This window comes from Onychomys torridus, chromosome 4, assembly GCF_903995425.1.
Source record: "Onychomys torridus chromosome 4, mOncTor1.1, whole genome shotgun sequence".
NCBI lineage: Eukaryota > Metazoa > Chordata > Mammalia > Rodentia > Cricetidae > Onychomys > Onychomys torridus.
Window position 1 is genome coordinate 46,501,978 of NC_050446.1, and position 13,859 is coordinate 46,515,836.

Genomic DNA, 13,859 nt, shown 5'->3' on the forward strand with positions numbered 1-13,859 from the left:
GATGTTGCCCAGTCATGGAGATTCTATGGCAGGACCAGTCCCTTCATGCACTCCAGCTCATAGATGGGGTAGAAGTTAGGGTGGGCCAAGGCAAGGCCAGGATATGGGCCTGGGTGATAGCTGAGCTGCTCAGTCAGCAGCACCAGGGCTGGCTTCCTAAGGTGAGGGGTGGAGCCAGTTCTCCTACACCCGTGCCATTGGGGCCAACTCTCCCTAGTATTGGGGGGAGGCAGCTTTCCCAAGAGGGGCAGAACCAGCTCTTTTTAATGAAGGGATATATAAGCTTTCTGACGATAGCTTCAGAGATTTATAAAATGCAGAAATTATTTTATTGGTCTCTAAGGTTATGAGCTAAGAGTATGTATATGACTTGTCACCCATTATTTGTAGTTGTTGAATGTGTGTGTGTGTGTGTGTGTGTGTGTGTGTGTGTGTGCTGAAAAATTAAGGTGGGCACTGGCAGAAGGCACCATCTAGATACAGTAACAGGCTCTCCATAGATACCACCTCTGACAGGCCCTACATCTGGGACTTCCCAGCCTCCAGAAATGTTATAAATAAAAGGCTATTATTTGATTAGCTCCCCAACTCCCCACCCCTCCAGCAGGAAAGAAACCAGGTGTGGGGGCTCACAGCTGTGATACCAGCACACCAGAAGCTGAACCAGGAGGAGTGCCACAGGTTCAAGGCCAGACTAGGCAAAACCATAGAGACTTGTAGACCAGCATGACTACAGCATGTGACCACATCTCAAGCCCACTGTGTTTCTCCCACTTTAAAAAAAAAAGGAGGGGGTGGGTGGCTGGAGAGATGGCTCAGAGGTTAAGAGCACCGGCTGCTCTTCCAGAGGTCCTGAGTTCAATTCCCAGCACCCACATGGTGGCTCACAACCATCTGTAATGAGATCTGGCACCCTCTTCTGAATACATAATAAACAAACAAACAAATAAATAAGTAAATAAATAAACAAATAGGAAAGACTGGGATGGCTTAGTGGTTAAAATCACCGACTGCTCTTCCAGAGGTCCTGGGTTCAATTCCCAGGAACCACATGGTGGCTCAAAACCATCTGTAATGATATCTGGCACCCTCTTCTTTATACATAATAAGTAAGTAAGTAAGCAAATAAACAAACAAACAAACAAATAAATAAATAAATAAATAAATGGGAAAGACTGGGATGGCTCAGTGGTTAAAATCACTGGCTGCTCTTCCAGAGGACCCAAGTTTGATTCCCTGCACCCACATGGTGGCTCACAGCTGTCACTCCAGCTCCAGGGGATCCAGTGCCCTTTTCTGGCCTCTGAAGGCATCAGACAGGCATGTGTATACAGGCATACATGCAGGCAAAGCAACCACATACATAAAATAACATTTAAAATAAAACAACAAAAGCAAGCAACCTGCCTGAAGGAGCATCTCCTCAACCTCACAGCTAATTATAAGCAGTACTTGATCTTGCCTCCCTGGGCTCCGAGCATGCATATGCTGCACAGACATATAAATAGATAGGCAAAACACCCACATCCATAAAAAATAAAAATACGTTTTAAAAAACTAAAATAAATTTTAAAAGGGAAGAAAGAAATCATAGCTTTATCAGACTGCTTTTGCTGGCAGCAGGCTTCCAGCATTTCTACTGGGCTCTTAATTTGCTAAAGCTGTGCACGTTTGCAAGTGTGCATGCATGTGCATGGGGCGGGTAAGAGATATAAGCATGGAGTAAACATGCTTATGTCATTTCTTAGGTTGCCATGCTTTAATGCTTAGAAGGATAGCCTGCTAATAGAGTTGAGCCCCCCCCCCCAACAATAATGAAACTACTTCTGTAACATTTCAAGCCATTTTATAATAAAGGCTGAAAAACTCCTGTTTCAATTCACTTAAAAATGCTTTTCATTGAAGAGCAGTGGTGGCACACGCCTTTAATCCCAGCACTTGGGAGGCAGAATCAGGTGGATCTCTGTGAGTTCGAGGCCAGCCTGGTCTACAGAGCGAGATCCAGGACAGGCTCCAAAACTACACAGAGAAACCCTGTCTCGAAAAAAAACAAACAAAAAGTTTATTTTTTACATTGCATGTTTATTTGAAATCAAATGAGATTTTTTACATAATGTTCAATAATATACACACAGGCTGGAGAGATAGCTCAGCAGTTAAGATCACATACTGGCCGGGTGGTGGTGGCGCATGCCTTTAATCCCAGCACTCAGGAGGCAGAGCCAGGCAGATCTCTGTGAGTTTGAGGCCAGCCTGGGCTACCAAGTGAGTTCCAGGAAAGGCGCAAAGCTACACAGGGAAACCCTGTCTCGAAAAACAAACAAACAAAAAAGATCATATACTGCTCTCTTAGAGAATCCAAGTTCGATTCCCAGCACCCATGTCAGGAGGTTCACAAGCACCTGTAACACCAGTTCCTGAGGGATTCAACTCCTGCAGCCTCTACAGACACCTGCATTCACCTGCACATACTCACAATCACACACACACACACACACAATTTTTATAATAAATCTTTAAAAACCTATATAAGGGGGCTGGAGAGATGGTTCAGCGGTTAAGAGCACTGGCTGCTCTTCCAGAGGACCCGGGTTCAATTCTCAGCACCCACATGGCAGCTCACAACTGTCTGTAACTCCAGTTCTAGGGGATTCAGCACCCTTACACAGACATGCAGGCAAAACACCAATGCACATAAAAAATAAAAATAAAATTAAAAAAAAAAAACCAAAAACCTATGTAAACAGAGGACAGACCCGTGAGCTTTCCCGGCGAGGCTGCAGGAGCCTCCAGAGGAGGTGCCTGAAGAACGGCCTCCGAACTCTTAGAAGCCACGTGGAGCTTTCCTCCTGCCTCAGCCTAGAAAACACGTTCTTCCCTCACAGCTCCCTCCATTCCCACCTCCACATCAACAGGCATTTTCCCTACATAGTCTAGGTGTGGCACACTAGCCTTTTCCTTTGAAAACCCTGTCCGTAATGTCTAGCATGCAAAAAATAATATGGAAATCAGTAAAATTACTTTTTTTTTTTTTGAGACAATGTCTCATTGTGTATCCCTGACTGGCCTGTAATTTAATATATAGACCAGGCTCCTCATCTAATTCCAGTGTGTGTGTTTGTGTGTGTGCTAGAATTGAAAGCATGAGCCACTACTGCCAGCTCTTCATTTGTCTGAGACAAGTTCTCACTATGTAATTGAGCCTACCCTTGAACTTGCTATGTAGCACAGGCTAGCCTCAAACTTGAGATCCTTCTGCCTCAGACTTATAAATTCTGGGATTACAGGCCTGCACACCATGCCTTAAAGAACGTGTGTGTGTGTGTGTGTGTGTGTGTGTGTGTGTGTGTGTGTGTGTGTGTTATGCACATGCATGCAGATACACACGCCCATGTGTGCCAGGAGACCAAACAGTGTCCTGCTCTATCACTCTATGCCTTATTCCCTTGAGACAAGGTCTCTCAGGGGACAGCAGCTAGGCAGATAGAGCAAGCTCCAGCGATCCACCTATCTCTGCCCACATAGCACTGGGATCATAGACGCGCCTGGCCCTACCCACCCCACCGTGCCTTTTTAGAGGCTGAATTACATGACTGTTTCATACCTGAATAACACGATAGCCCAAAATTTCCAAATGTCGCTTTTTCATAGCAGATTTTCCTTTTAAGTGAGGAATGTTTGAACAAAAGGCTCTTACGTCCAAAAAGTCTAAAGCAATCCTACAAAAAATAAAAATCTTTACTTCCAAAACTAGTAACCACAAGCCTTTCAGGAAAACACTAACAAAGGCTACACAACTATAAATCAGTATAAAGGAGGCTTTTTACTTTGTTCATGCTCTAAGACAGAGCCTCAAGCAACCCAGTGTGACGGTTTGAATGACTGTTCCCCAGTCTCTCGAATTTGAATCCTTGGTCCCCGTCTGGTGGCTCTATTTGGAGAGGCTTGGGGAGGTGTGGCATTGCTGGAGGAAGTGTGTCACTAAGGGTGGGCTTTGAGCTTTCAAGAGCCACATGCCATTCCCTGTTTGCACCCTCTGTCTCTGCCTGTGGTTCAAGATGTGAGTTCTGAGCTGCTCCAGTGGCCATACAGCTTGCTGACATGCTCCCAGCCTTGATGATGATGGACTCTCGTCCCTCTGGAACCGTAAGCCCCAAATTCTTCCTTGTCTAAGGAGCCTTGCACATGGTGTTTATCACAGCAATAGAACCTTGAACTACTGACCCTCTATCTCCTACCACCCAAGTGCTGGGAAGACAGGCACACGCCACACCCAGCTCCCAAATTATTTTCTACTTAAGAAATTAGTAGCGAAAGTCAAACCTTTCCATTTAAAGAAACTATATAGCAAAACATTCCTAATGCTCATGAGTTTGTTTGTCCAACATGCACTTATAAGATAGATTCTTCCATAAAGAATTTACCCATAAAGTCAAAGCAGCAGAGCTATGGTCTGACCGGATGTGTGAATATAACAGCAATGCAGAAGAAGTGACCAAGTGCTCTCCCAAGCAGAGAAGCATGGACCACAAAGAAGGCAACCCTGCGCCCCTGGCTAAGGATAACCAGATCACCACTTGGTCACGCAGACTGGCCCATGTGAAGGAAAGTGACTGGTGGAAGGCACAAGACAGACAAAGTATAGAGATGCTTGGTGTGGGATGTCTGAGAGGCAGGTGCTATAGCTACCAACCCTTAATGAAAGAGGCTGTAATACAATGCCAAACATAACCATTCAAAAACTGTCCTAAAATGAAAATGTAAATTACCTCTCAGATTCTGGTGGCAGCCTTGACTCAATTCTTGAAGTATTTGACTCCCAGTATATTCTCGATGATTTCCCTGGAGTGACGCTATGGCTTCCATAAGGAAGAGGTTTTTTCCGTTTATCCAAAATGCATTCAAAATCTTATTTAAAAAAAGAAGAATCAATAGTATAAATTCTAGCAGTCAAAAGTTTAAGTATATTTTAAGCATATTTATTTATATTTGTATATGCACACATGTATTTAAAAGAGCAAAAAGAACAATATAGCTCCCTGATTAACCAACTCATTTTGTAAGGTATTGTCCTATGGTACTTTTCTTTGAAAATCAATAAATACCAAGCAAGGATTAATGAACTACAGCACATAGCTGCTGCACTTAGCACTGATCTAAGTCAAATGATATCAAAGAGTTTTGCTTTAAGACAGGCATAGTGATGCATGCCTGTAATCTCAGCACTTGGAAGGCTGAGGCAGAAGGATGACAAGTTAGAATCAGCTGAGCTTCAAAGCCAGACTGTCTCAAAAAAAAAAAAAAGTCTTATTAATATCTTTTAAGTTTCAAAAAAAGTTTTATTTTAGCATCTTTAAGTTTTTTGGTTTTTTTGTTTTGTTTTGTTTTGTTTTTAAGTTTTTCCGAGACAGGGTTTCTCTGTGTAGCTTTGCACCTTTCCCGGATCTCACTCTGTAGACCAGGCTGGCCTTGAACTCACAGAGATCCACCTGCCTCTGCCTCCCGAGTGCTGGGATTAAAGGCGTGCACCACCACCGCCCGGCCACATCTTTTAAGTTTCTTGGTCACATCTGAGGATGCTGAGACAACACATCTGGAAACCAGGACAAGCCTTCCTATATGAACTTCATGGACAGGAACTAAGTTGACATGGGATGTTTTTTTGGAGACAAAATGAAGCAATCAATGTAGAGGGATGGTACATGCAGAAACTTGCTATTCTGGCCTCCCTTATGGATGCTAGATTTAGGCAAGGAGAGATTGGCAATGGCCACTGAAGTCAGTAGGGTAAATTCTCATGAGGGAACTGTCTCACAGATGAATCAGCCTGAAGAACATTACAAACCCACTGATGAATGATCATTTTTGATACGATGCAGTAAGAAATAGCCATCTGGCCAGGCGGTGGTGGCGCATGCCTGTAATCCCAGCACTCGGGAGGCAGAGTCAGGTGGGTCTCTGTGAGTTCGAGGCCAGCCTGATCTACAGAGATAGTCCAGGACAGGCTCCAAAGCTACAGAGAAACCATGTCTCGAAAAAACAAAAAACAAAAAACAAAACAAACAAACAAACAAAAATAGCTATCTGTGAGACAGTCTGGCCAAAGACAAATTAAAGCGAGAATCCAATTACACATCCACCTCTAACTGCTGGTTTATCAAAAAGGTAAGAGCAACATGACCATGCCAAATGATGCCAAAGGGTTCAATCAGAAGAGTCTAGATGACAAAACATTTTCCAATAAATTACAAGAGCGGGAAACGGGAGAGAAACAGAACTGAAAAAAAAAGACAGCCAAATGCAATGTTTGGATGCCAACTTGAACAAATAAATAAAAAATATATAAGAAACAACCATGAAGGCTATATATAATATTAAATGCAAATTGCTCTGCCTTTTCATTTCTGAGATGGGCTCTCACTATGTTGCTTAGCTGGTTAAGAATCCCAAGGCTCGAGTCATCCTCTTTCCTCAGCTTCTTCCAAAACTGGACTACCAGTAGATGCCACAGCTCCCAGCCTTATCCTGTGTGGTGGTTTGAATGACATGTTCCCTACATCCTCAGGCATTTGAATACACGGCCCCCAATTGTACTCTTTGAGGAGGCTTAGGTGTGGCCCTACTGGAGGGGGTGCATCACTGGGGGCAGGCTTTGAGGTTTCAAAGCCTCCTACCATCCTCCATGGACTCTGCATCAGTTCCTGCCTTGAGTTCCTGCCCTGACTTCCCTGGATGACAGACTACTAACTGTAAGATGAAATAAACCTTTTCTCCCCCAGGTGCTTTTGGTTGTGTTTATTAAAGCTAAAGAAAGCAAACTAGGGGGCTGGAGAGATGGCTCGGCGGTGAAGAGCACTGACTACTCTTCCACAGGACCCGGGTTCAATTCCCAGCACCTACATGGCAGCTCACAACTGTCTGGAACTCCAGTTCCAGGGGACCTGACAGCCTCACACAGACACACATGCAGGTAGAACACCAATGCACATAAAATAAAAATGAATTATTATAAAGAAGAGAACGTTAATTAGGACAGAAGTTCTCTGTAACCACCGGTGTGATGGTGTTGGGAGGAGGGCCTTAAGGAGGTGAGTCATTCGTGTGGGCAGAGCCCTCGTTACCTTAGAAGATGCAGCAGCCTCTCCGAACAGGAAAGCAGCAGAAGACAGTATCAGAGGCCACACTTCCCCTAAAGTCCTGCTGTGTGCTTGGTTTTGTTGAGATAGGGGCTTGCTCTGCTGCCCAGGTTTAGCTAAACCTCCAGAGAAGCTGGGGTTATAGGCATGTGCCACCATGTCCTGGTAGGACAGAATCTTGTTTTGGGGTTTTTTGTTTGTTTGTTTGTTTTGGTTTTTCAAGACAGAGTTTCTCTGTGTAGTCCTGGCTGTCCTAGAACTCACTCTGTAGATCAGATTGGCCTCTCGAGTACTGGGATTAAAGATGAATGCCACCACTGCCCAGCAAGAACAGAATCTTTTGAGGATCCAGAAATGTTTAGTGAATCTGAGTCTGGATTTTACTTAGCACTGATGATTAACTTATATATATATATATATATATATATATATATTATATATATATATATATATATATATATATATATATATATATATATATATATATATATATATATATATATATATATATATATATATATATATATATATATATATTTTTGGGGGGGGGGGTTCGAGACAGGGTTTCTCTGTGTAGCTTTGGGCCTTTCCTGGAACTCGCTTTGGAGACCAGGATGGCCTCGAACTCACAGAGATCCACCTGCCTCTGCCTCCCGAATGTTTGGATTAAAGGCGTGCGCCGCCGCCGCCGCCGCCACCACCACCGCCCGGCTTCTTTATTTATTTTATTTTTTTTCTGAAAACAGCAATATTGATGGTTATCAAAGGTGGGCCACTGGAGTGAACTTGAGAATTCATTTTATTATTTTTTTGTCTACTTTTGTATGTTTGGAAATTTTCATAATAAAAATTTGAAAAGAAATGATAACCCTGGGGTTTGAGAGATGGCTCAGTGATGAGCACCGAAGGCCAATGCAGAGGGCCTGGGTTGGGTTTCAGCACCCACAGGTGACTCACCACCATCGGCAATTCCAGTTCCACGGGATAGGGCTCCCTCTTGTGGTCAATGTAAGTATTAAGGCTACCCTTAGTGCACTTACACAAATGAGGGCAAAACGCTTATACACGTAAAATAAAAATAATCTTTACAAACAATTGTAAACCTTTCTAAAGTTCCAGCTAATTAGAAGACCATTCGAGTGAGTTTGGTCCAAAAGGAGCGGATCACGTCCTGGTGACTTACCGACTGTGTGGTAATACGCTGAAAGGGCGGAAGCCTTTACGCATCTGAGTCCTCCAAGGATTTCTGTTAGCATTTTATAGATCTGCTGCTGTGCTCCATTCATGACACCAATATCTTTAGAAAAATTATGAAAATTAAAAGCCATCCTAACTCTACAAACTGGAAAATGAATTTTTTTTACCAGAGCTTCAGGACTGGCCAGGTGGCTCAGCAGTTTTGTAAAGGGCTCGCCCCACAAGGCTAAGGTGCTGTGTGATCCCCAGGGCCCAGACAAAGGGAAGGAGGGAACTGACTCCAGAAAGCCGTCCTCAGACCTCCACACACGCCTGTGTGTGCCACCACAGGCGCACACAGAAGTAAATACAGTAAGAGCTTAACACAATCCGTGTGGAAAAACTCTAAATTCAATAGGAGATAACTGCCTGCTTGCAAACGGTCAGCGTCCTAGTTAAGAAATTCCTGTAAAATGAATCCCACTTACCGGGTATTTAACAAGCTGTAATCCCTCCTGGAAACCCTGGCCATATTGAAATTTAATGGTGATAATAACAATGCACTATCTAGTAATCTGCTCGGGAATTAACTACACTCTCTTACCAAAAGAAAACAAACCTTTGTTATACTGTCCTTGACAAAAGCGGTCATGAAACCACGGGATCTGAAACTCGGGGCATTCCAAGCAGACTGCTCTATTTAACTCCATAAGGCGAAACTGGACCCTCGTACTTAGAGTTGAAGGTAAAACTGAAATGAAAAACAAATTACTAATGGATTTGGGTAGCCCAGACCTACCAGAAACTTCATTTCTTCATATCATGACCCCCACTGTTGGCGGATACTTTAATTCTTACATGAGAGAGTCACTTCATTTGTGAATGTGTCACATCTTTAAGTTGATACATTCATTAACATGGTTAAGATTGATTTCTGCCAGGAGATGATGGCACAGTCCTTTAATCCCAGCACTTTAATCCTAGACCAATCTCTGCGAGTTTGAGGCCAGCCTGGTCTACAAAGTGAGTTCCAGTATAGCTAAAACTGTTACACAGAGAAATGCTGTCTCAAAAAAAACAAAAAAAGAAAGAAAAAAAAGATCGATTTCTACACTTCGTGAATTTTAAAACTACATTTAAGAAAAAAATGCTACCAAGATTTTTCATTGACTCTCTTCCATATTTTGAAATTTATCATAAAGAAACAATCGATGGTTTGTGTGTGACATTTGTTACTTGTAATGAATTGGAAAACTATAAAATAAGAACTGGAGTCCCAAGATATAACTAAAGTGGCAAGCCTTAAGTTCACGCACAAGGCCCTAAAATCAATCCACAGTGCTGCTGTTTTTAAAAAAAGGAGTTCCTGGTTTCAGATAATAGAAGTTTTATTACAGCAATATAATGATATGCCATGAATCCAATAAAAATATGATATCAAAATATTTTATGATATGGGAAGTTGTTCAGAATATAGTTCAATGAAAACAGCAACATAAAAAACAATTTAAGATCTCCATCCATTTAAAAACATACTTTGATACGTAAGTATTTATATGAGCCCAAAAGTAAGACACAAAAGAAATACTGGAAGCCCTCGGGGAGCAGCCTAGTGGTGGAGTGTGTGGTCAGCATGCAAGACGCCATGGGCTCAGTTCTTTCCAAACAAAAGAACTAAAGGAAGGAAAAGAAAGCACCACCCCATTGAAGGGAGTTTTACTTGGTGGTAGAATTAGTGACAGTATCTAACTTTGATATCGTTTTGTGTGCTTTCCAAAGTTTCTCTAATAGTCATAATTTTATTTGTTTTTAAGACAGGATCTCAATAAAGTCCTGGCTGGCTTGGTCAGCTTCAAACTTTCAACCATCCTCTTGCCTCAGCCTTCCAAATGCTGAAAGCATGGAGATATTTATATTTATATTTATATTTATATTTATATTTATATTTATATTTATATTTATATTTATATTTATAAGTGTGTATATATATATGTATGTATGTGTATATATTAAAACATACATACATATAAAAACACATCCCCACCCTCCCGTCCTGGAGATGAAACCCAGGACTTAACAAATGCTAAGCAAGCATTCTATCATTAAACTACCCCTCGGTCAATCATAAACTGCTTTTATTAACAGAAAATAATGTGCCAGGTGGTGGTGGCACACATCATTAATCCCAGCACTCGGGAGGCAGAGCCAGGTGGATCTCTGTGAGTTCCAGGCCAGCCTGGCCTATAGAGCGAGATCCAGGACAGGCACCAAAACTACACAGAGAAACACTGTTTTGAAAAAAACAAAAACAAACAACAACAACAACAAAAACAGGAAATAATGTTATTAGCCTTTAAATGCTTCAGTATGGATACAAATGATACTTGCATACAAGATACATTTAATAAATTCTAAAAATAAAATACAGATACATACTTTCAAGTTGAGAATCTAATCTGGCTAAGAACTCGATGTTAAATATTTTCTTTAGTAGATCTTCTGGAAAATATTCAAGTGTGGCCAAAGAAAAACCAAGAAACACTAATGTAACAGGATCCAATGTACCTAAAAAATAAATTTAAAAATTATAATGTACAGCTGTTTCACATATACATACAGATAAGCATTTCAGCTAAAACTAGTTTTTTTAATGATAAAAAAAGAAAATAAATCATATCAACACAGCACTCACAAAATTTATATGATTACAAGTCAACATTAATTCTGGGGTAGGGACAGAGTAAGAAAGATGGACAAGAGAAAAGTCCTGCTGAACCAGGAACAGTGGCACATACCTTTGATCCCAGCATTCAGGAGGCAGAGGCAGGGGGATCTCTGTGAGTTCGAGACCAGCATGGTCTACAGAGTGAGTTCCAGGACAGCCAGGGCTACACAGAGAAACATTGTCTCGAAAAAACAAAAACAAAACAAATAAACAGAAAATCCACTTTCTAAGTCTCTATTTGAGACCATGGGGCAAAGGTGAAGTTTCATTTCTCTCTGGTTGTTGACGTATAACTAAATGAGACAACACACCAAACCTTAGCTCTAGGTCTCCTCTTTCCACATACAGCCTTACTACTAAGAAAGAACATAGCATTTTCCACGCATGCATTTATGGCATCATGCATTCACACGACAGCCTTCTTTTACTTGTCTGTTAATGGACACATTAGCACAAGACACCACTGGACACTCTCTGGCTGATAAATCCCACAAAATACAGAAAGCCCATTAGCACGGAGCCTCCAGGTCTATATAAATACACCCAATATGGAGTCTGGCATCTTGTAAGGGATGTGAAGCTCCCCCTGAGCATGGCTGTTTGGCTGATGACGTAGCACCAACAGCTCTAAGACTAGTTCCTGGCTGTCTTTCCTGCCTGAGCTCTACTACCCAACCTCCCTGTCCCCACTCCTGACACAGAATCTGTTATTACTGAAGAAAGCACACATGCTCTTACCACAGCCCCTAGTCCATTCTTCTCACGCTGGGGCTCTCTTCCCTATCCACTGGCCATGCTGTTTCCTCACTTCATTCAATCCACGGTTGAAAATCATCTCCCAGAAGAGGTCCTGACTAGTTCAGCAGCACTCACTCCACCCAGTGCAGCCCACTCCACTATGTTCCATCCAACACACCTGCAATCATGCTCAAGAGTACTTGACCTTAAGATACGTACATCTCTATGTCAGTGCCCCTCACACAACACAGGAGTCCACCATTTCCATTCCCCTCACACAACACAGGAGTCCACCATTTCTGTTCCCCTCACACAACACAGGAGTCCACCATTTCCGTTCCCCTCACACAACACAGGAGTTCACCATTTCCATTCCCCTCACACAACACAGGAGTCCACCATTTCCGTTCCCCTCACACAACACAGGAATCTAGCATTTCCACTTTCCTGCATCCCAGTGCCTGGGACAGTACCTGACAAGCAGCAAGCAAAGACAGAGCTGAGACAGACAGATCAGCTCTAAAATTGCCAAGTCATATGGACAAGGAGGATGGGGCTGAGAGTTCTTGAAGGTCAATCCAACCCAAAGTAATTAGGACCCCAACAGCAAAGAGAAGGAAAAAAGAAAGAAACTCCCAACCTCTGCTATCTGCTTCCAATAGTACAAAGGCCTACCATTTTTTCCAGTACTAAAACACTATTGGGAACTTTTAATAAGACACAAAGTTGTCTCCAGCAGTGCAGCAACTTTTCAGACAATTCATAAACATCTACCAAGCTCTTAAGAAATGTTTGCCTTAGCTGGGTGGTGGTGGCGCATGCCTGTAATCCCAGCACTCAGGAGGCAGAGGCAGGCGGATCTCTGTGAGTTCAAGGCCTGGTCTACACAGAGAGTTCCAGGACAGCCAGGGCTACACTGAGAAACCGTCTTGAAAAACAAAACACACACACACACACACACACACACACACACACACACACACACACCAAAAAAAAAAAAAAAAAACCACAAAAAAACAAACAAACAAACAAAAAAAAACCCCAAAGAACTTTTAGAAAGTAAACCATGCCTAGCAGTGGTGGTGCACGCCTTTAATCCCAGCACTCAGGAGGCAGAGCCAGGTGGATCTCTGTGAGTTCGAGACCAGCCTGGTCTACAAAGCGAGTTCCAGGAAAGGCACAAAACTACACAGAGAAACCCTGTCTCGAAAAAAAAAAAAAAAAAAAAAAAAAGTAAACCATTAGGGGCTAGACACATGGCAGGTAAGAGCACTTCTAGGTGACCCAAGTTCAATTCCCAGCACCCACAGTGATAGTTCACAACCTTCTAACTCCAATCCCAAGGGATCTGACACTGTCTTCTGGCCTCTGTGGACACCAGCTATAGGCATGGTGCATAGAGACACACATGCAGGTAAGACACCCATACACATAAAGCAAAATTTTAAATAAATTAAAAAGCAACTATTAAAATGGCACAAAATTGGGGCTGGAGCAATGGGTCAAAGGTTACGAGTACTGACTGTTCCTCTAGATGAGTGTTTCTCAACCTGTAGGTCACAACCCCTGTGGGGGCAAATGATCCTTTCACGGGGTAACCTAAGACCACTGGAAAACACAGACACTTACATCATGATTCATACAACATTAGTACAAAGTTACCTCAACATGAGGACCTGTATTAAAGGGTCAAATCATTAAGAAGGTTGGGAACCACTGTTCTAGAGGCTCCTGATTTGATTCCAGCACCCACGTAGCAGCTCACACAGCTCACAACCATCCATCAGCACCAGTTCCAGTGGATCTAATGTCCTCCTTTGGCCTCCATGGGCACCGGACGTGTACATGGTACACAGACATATATGTAAGTAAAACACTTTTCTTGTTTTGTTTTTTCATTTTTCAAGACAGGGTTTCTCTGTGTAGCTTTGCGCCTTTCCTGGATCTCGCTCTGTAGACCAGGCTGGCCTCGAACTCAGAGATCCGCCTGCCTCTGCCTCCCGAGTGCTGGGATTACAGGCGTGCGCCACCACCGCCCGGCAGTAAAACACTCATACACATAAAACTTAAAAACTGGGTGCAAA

At 42.6% G+C, this 13,859-nt stretch overlaps 1 protein-coding gene across 2 annotated transcripts in view; it reads right to left on the reverse strand.

The window, feature by feature from the left end:
• The window catches only part of Fastkd1 (FAST kinase domains 1), a 51,766-nt gene that overhangs the window by 701 nt on the left and 37,206 nt on the right, over positions 1–13,859 (reverse strand). For both annotated transcript variants that reach the window (XM_036186311.1, XM_036186310.1), the window contains 2 exons: positions 4,770–4,908; positions 3,605–3,719 (listed from right to left, as the gene is read on the reverse strand). In XM_036186311.1, coding sequence (XP_036042204.1) covers positions 3,605–3,719; positions 4,770–4,908 — 254 coding nt within the window. The remainder of the gene's footprint in view (positions 1–3,604; positions 3,720–4,769; positions 4,909–13,859) is intronic.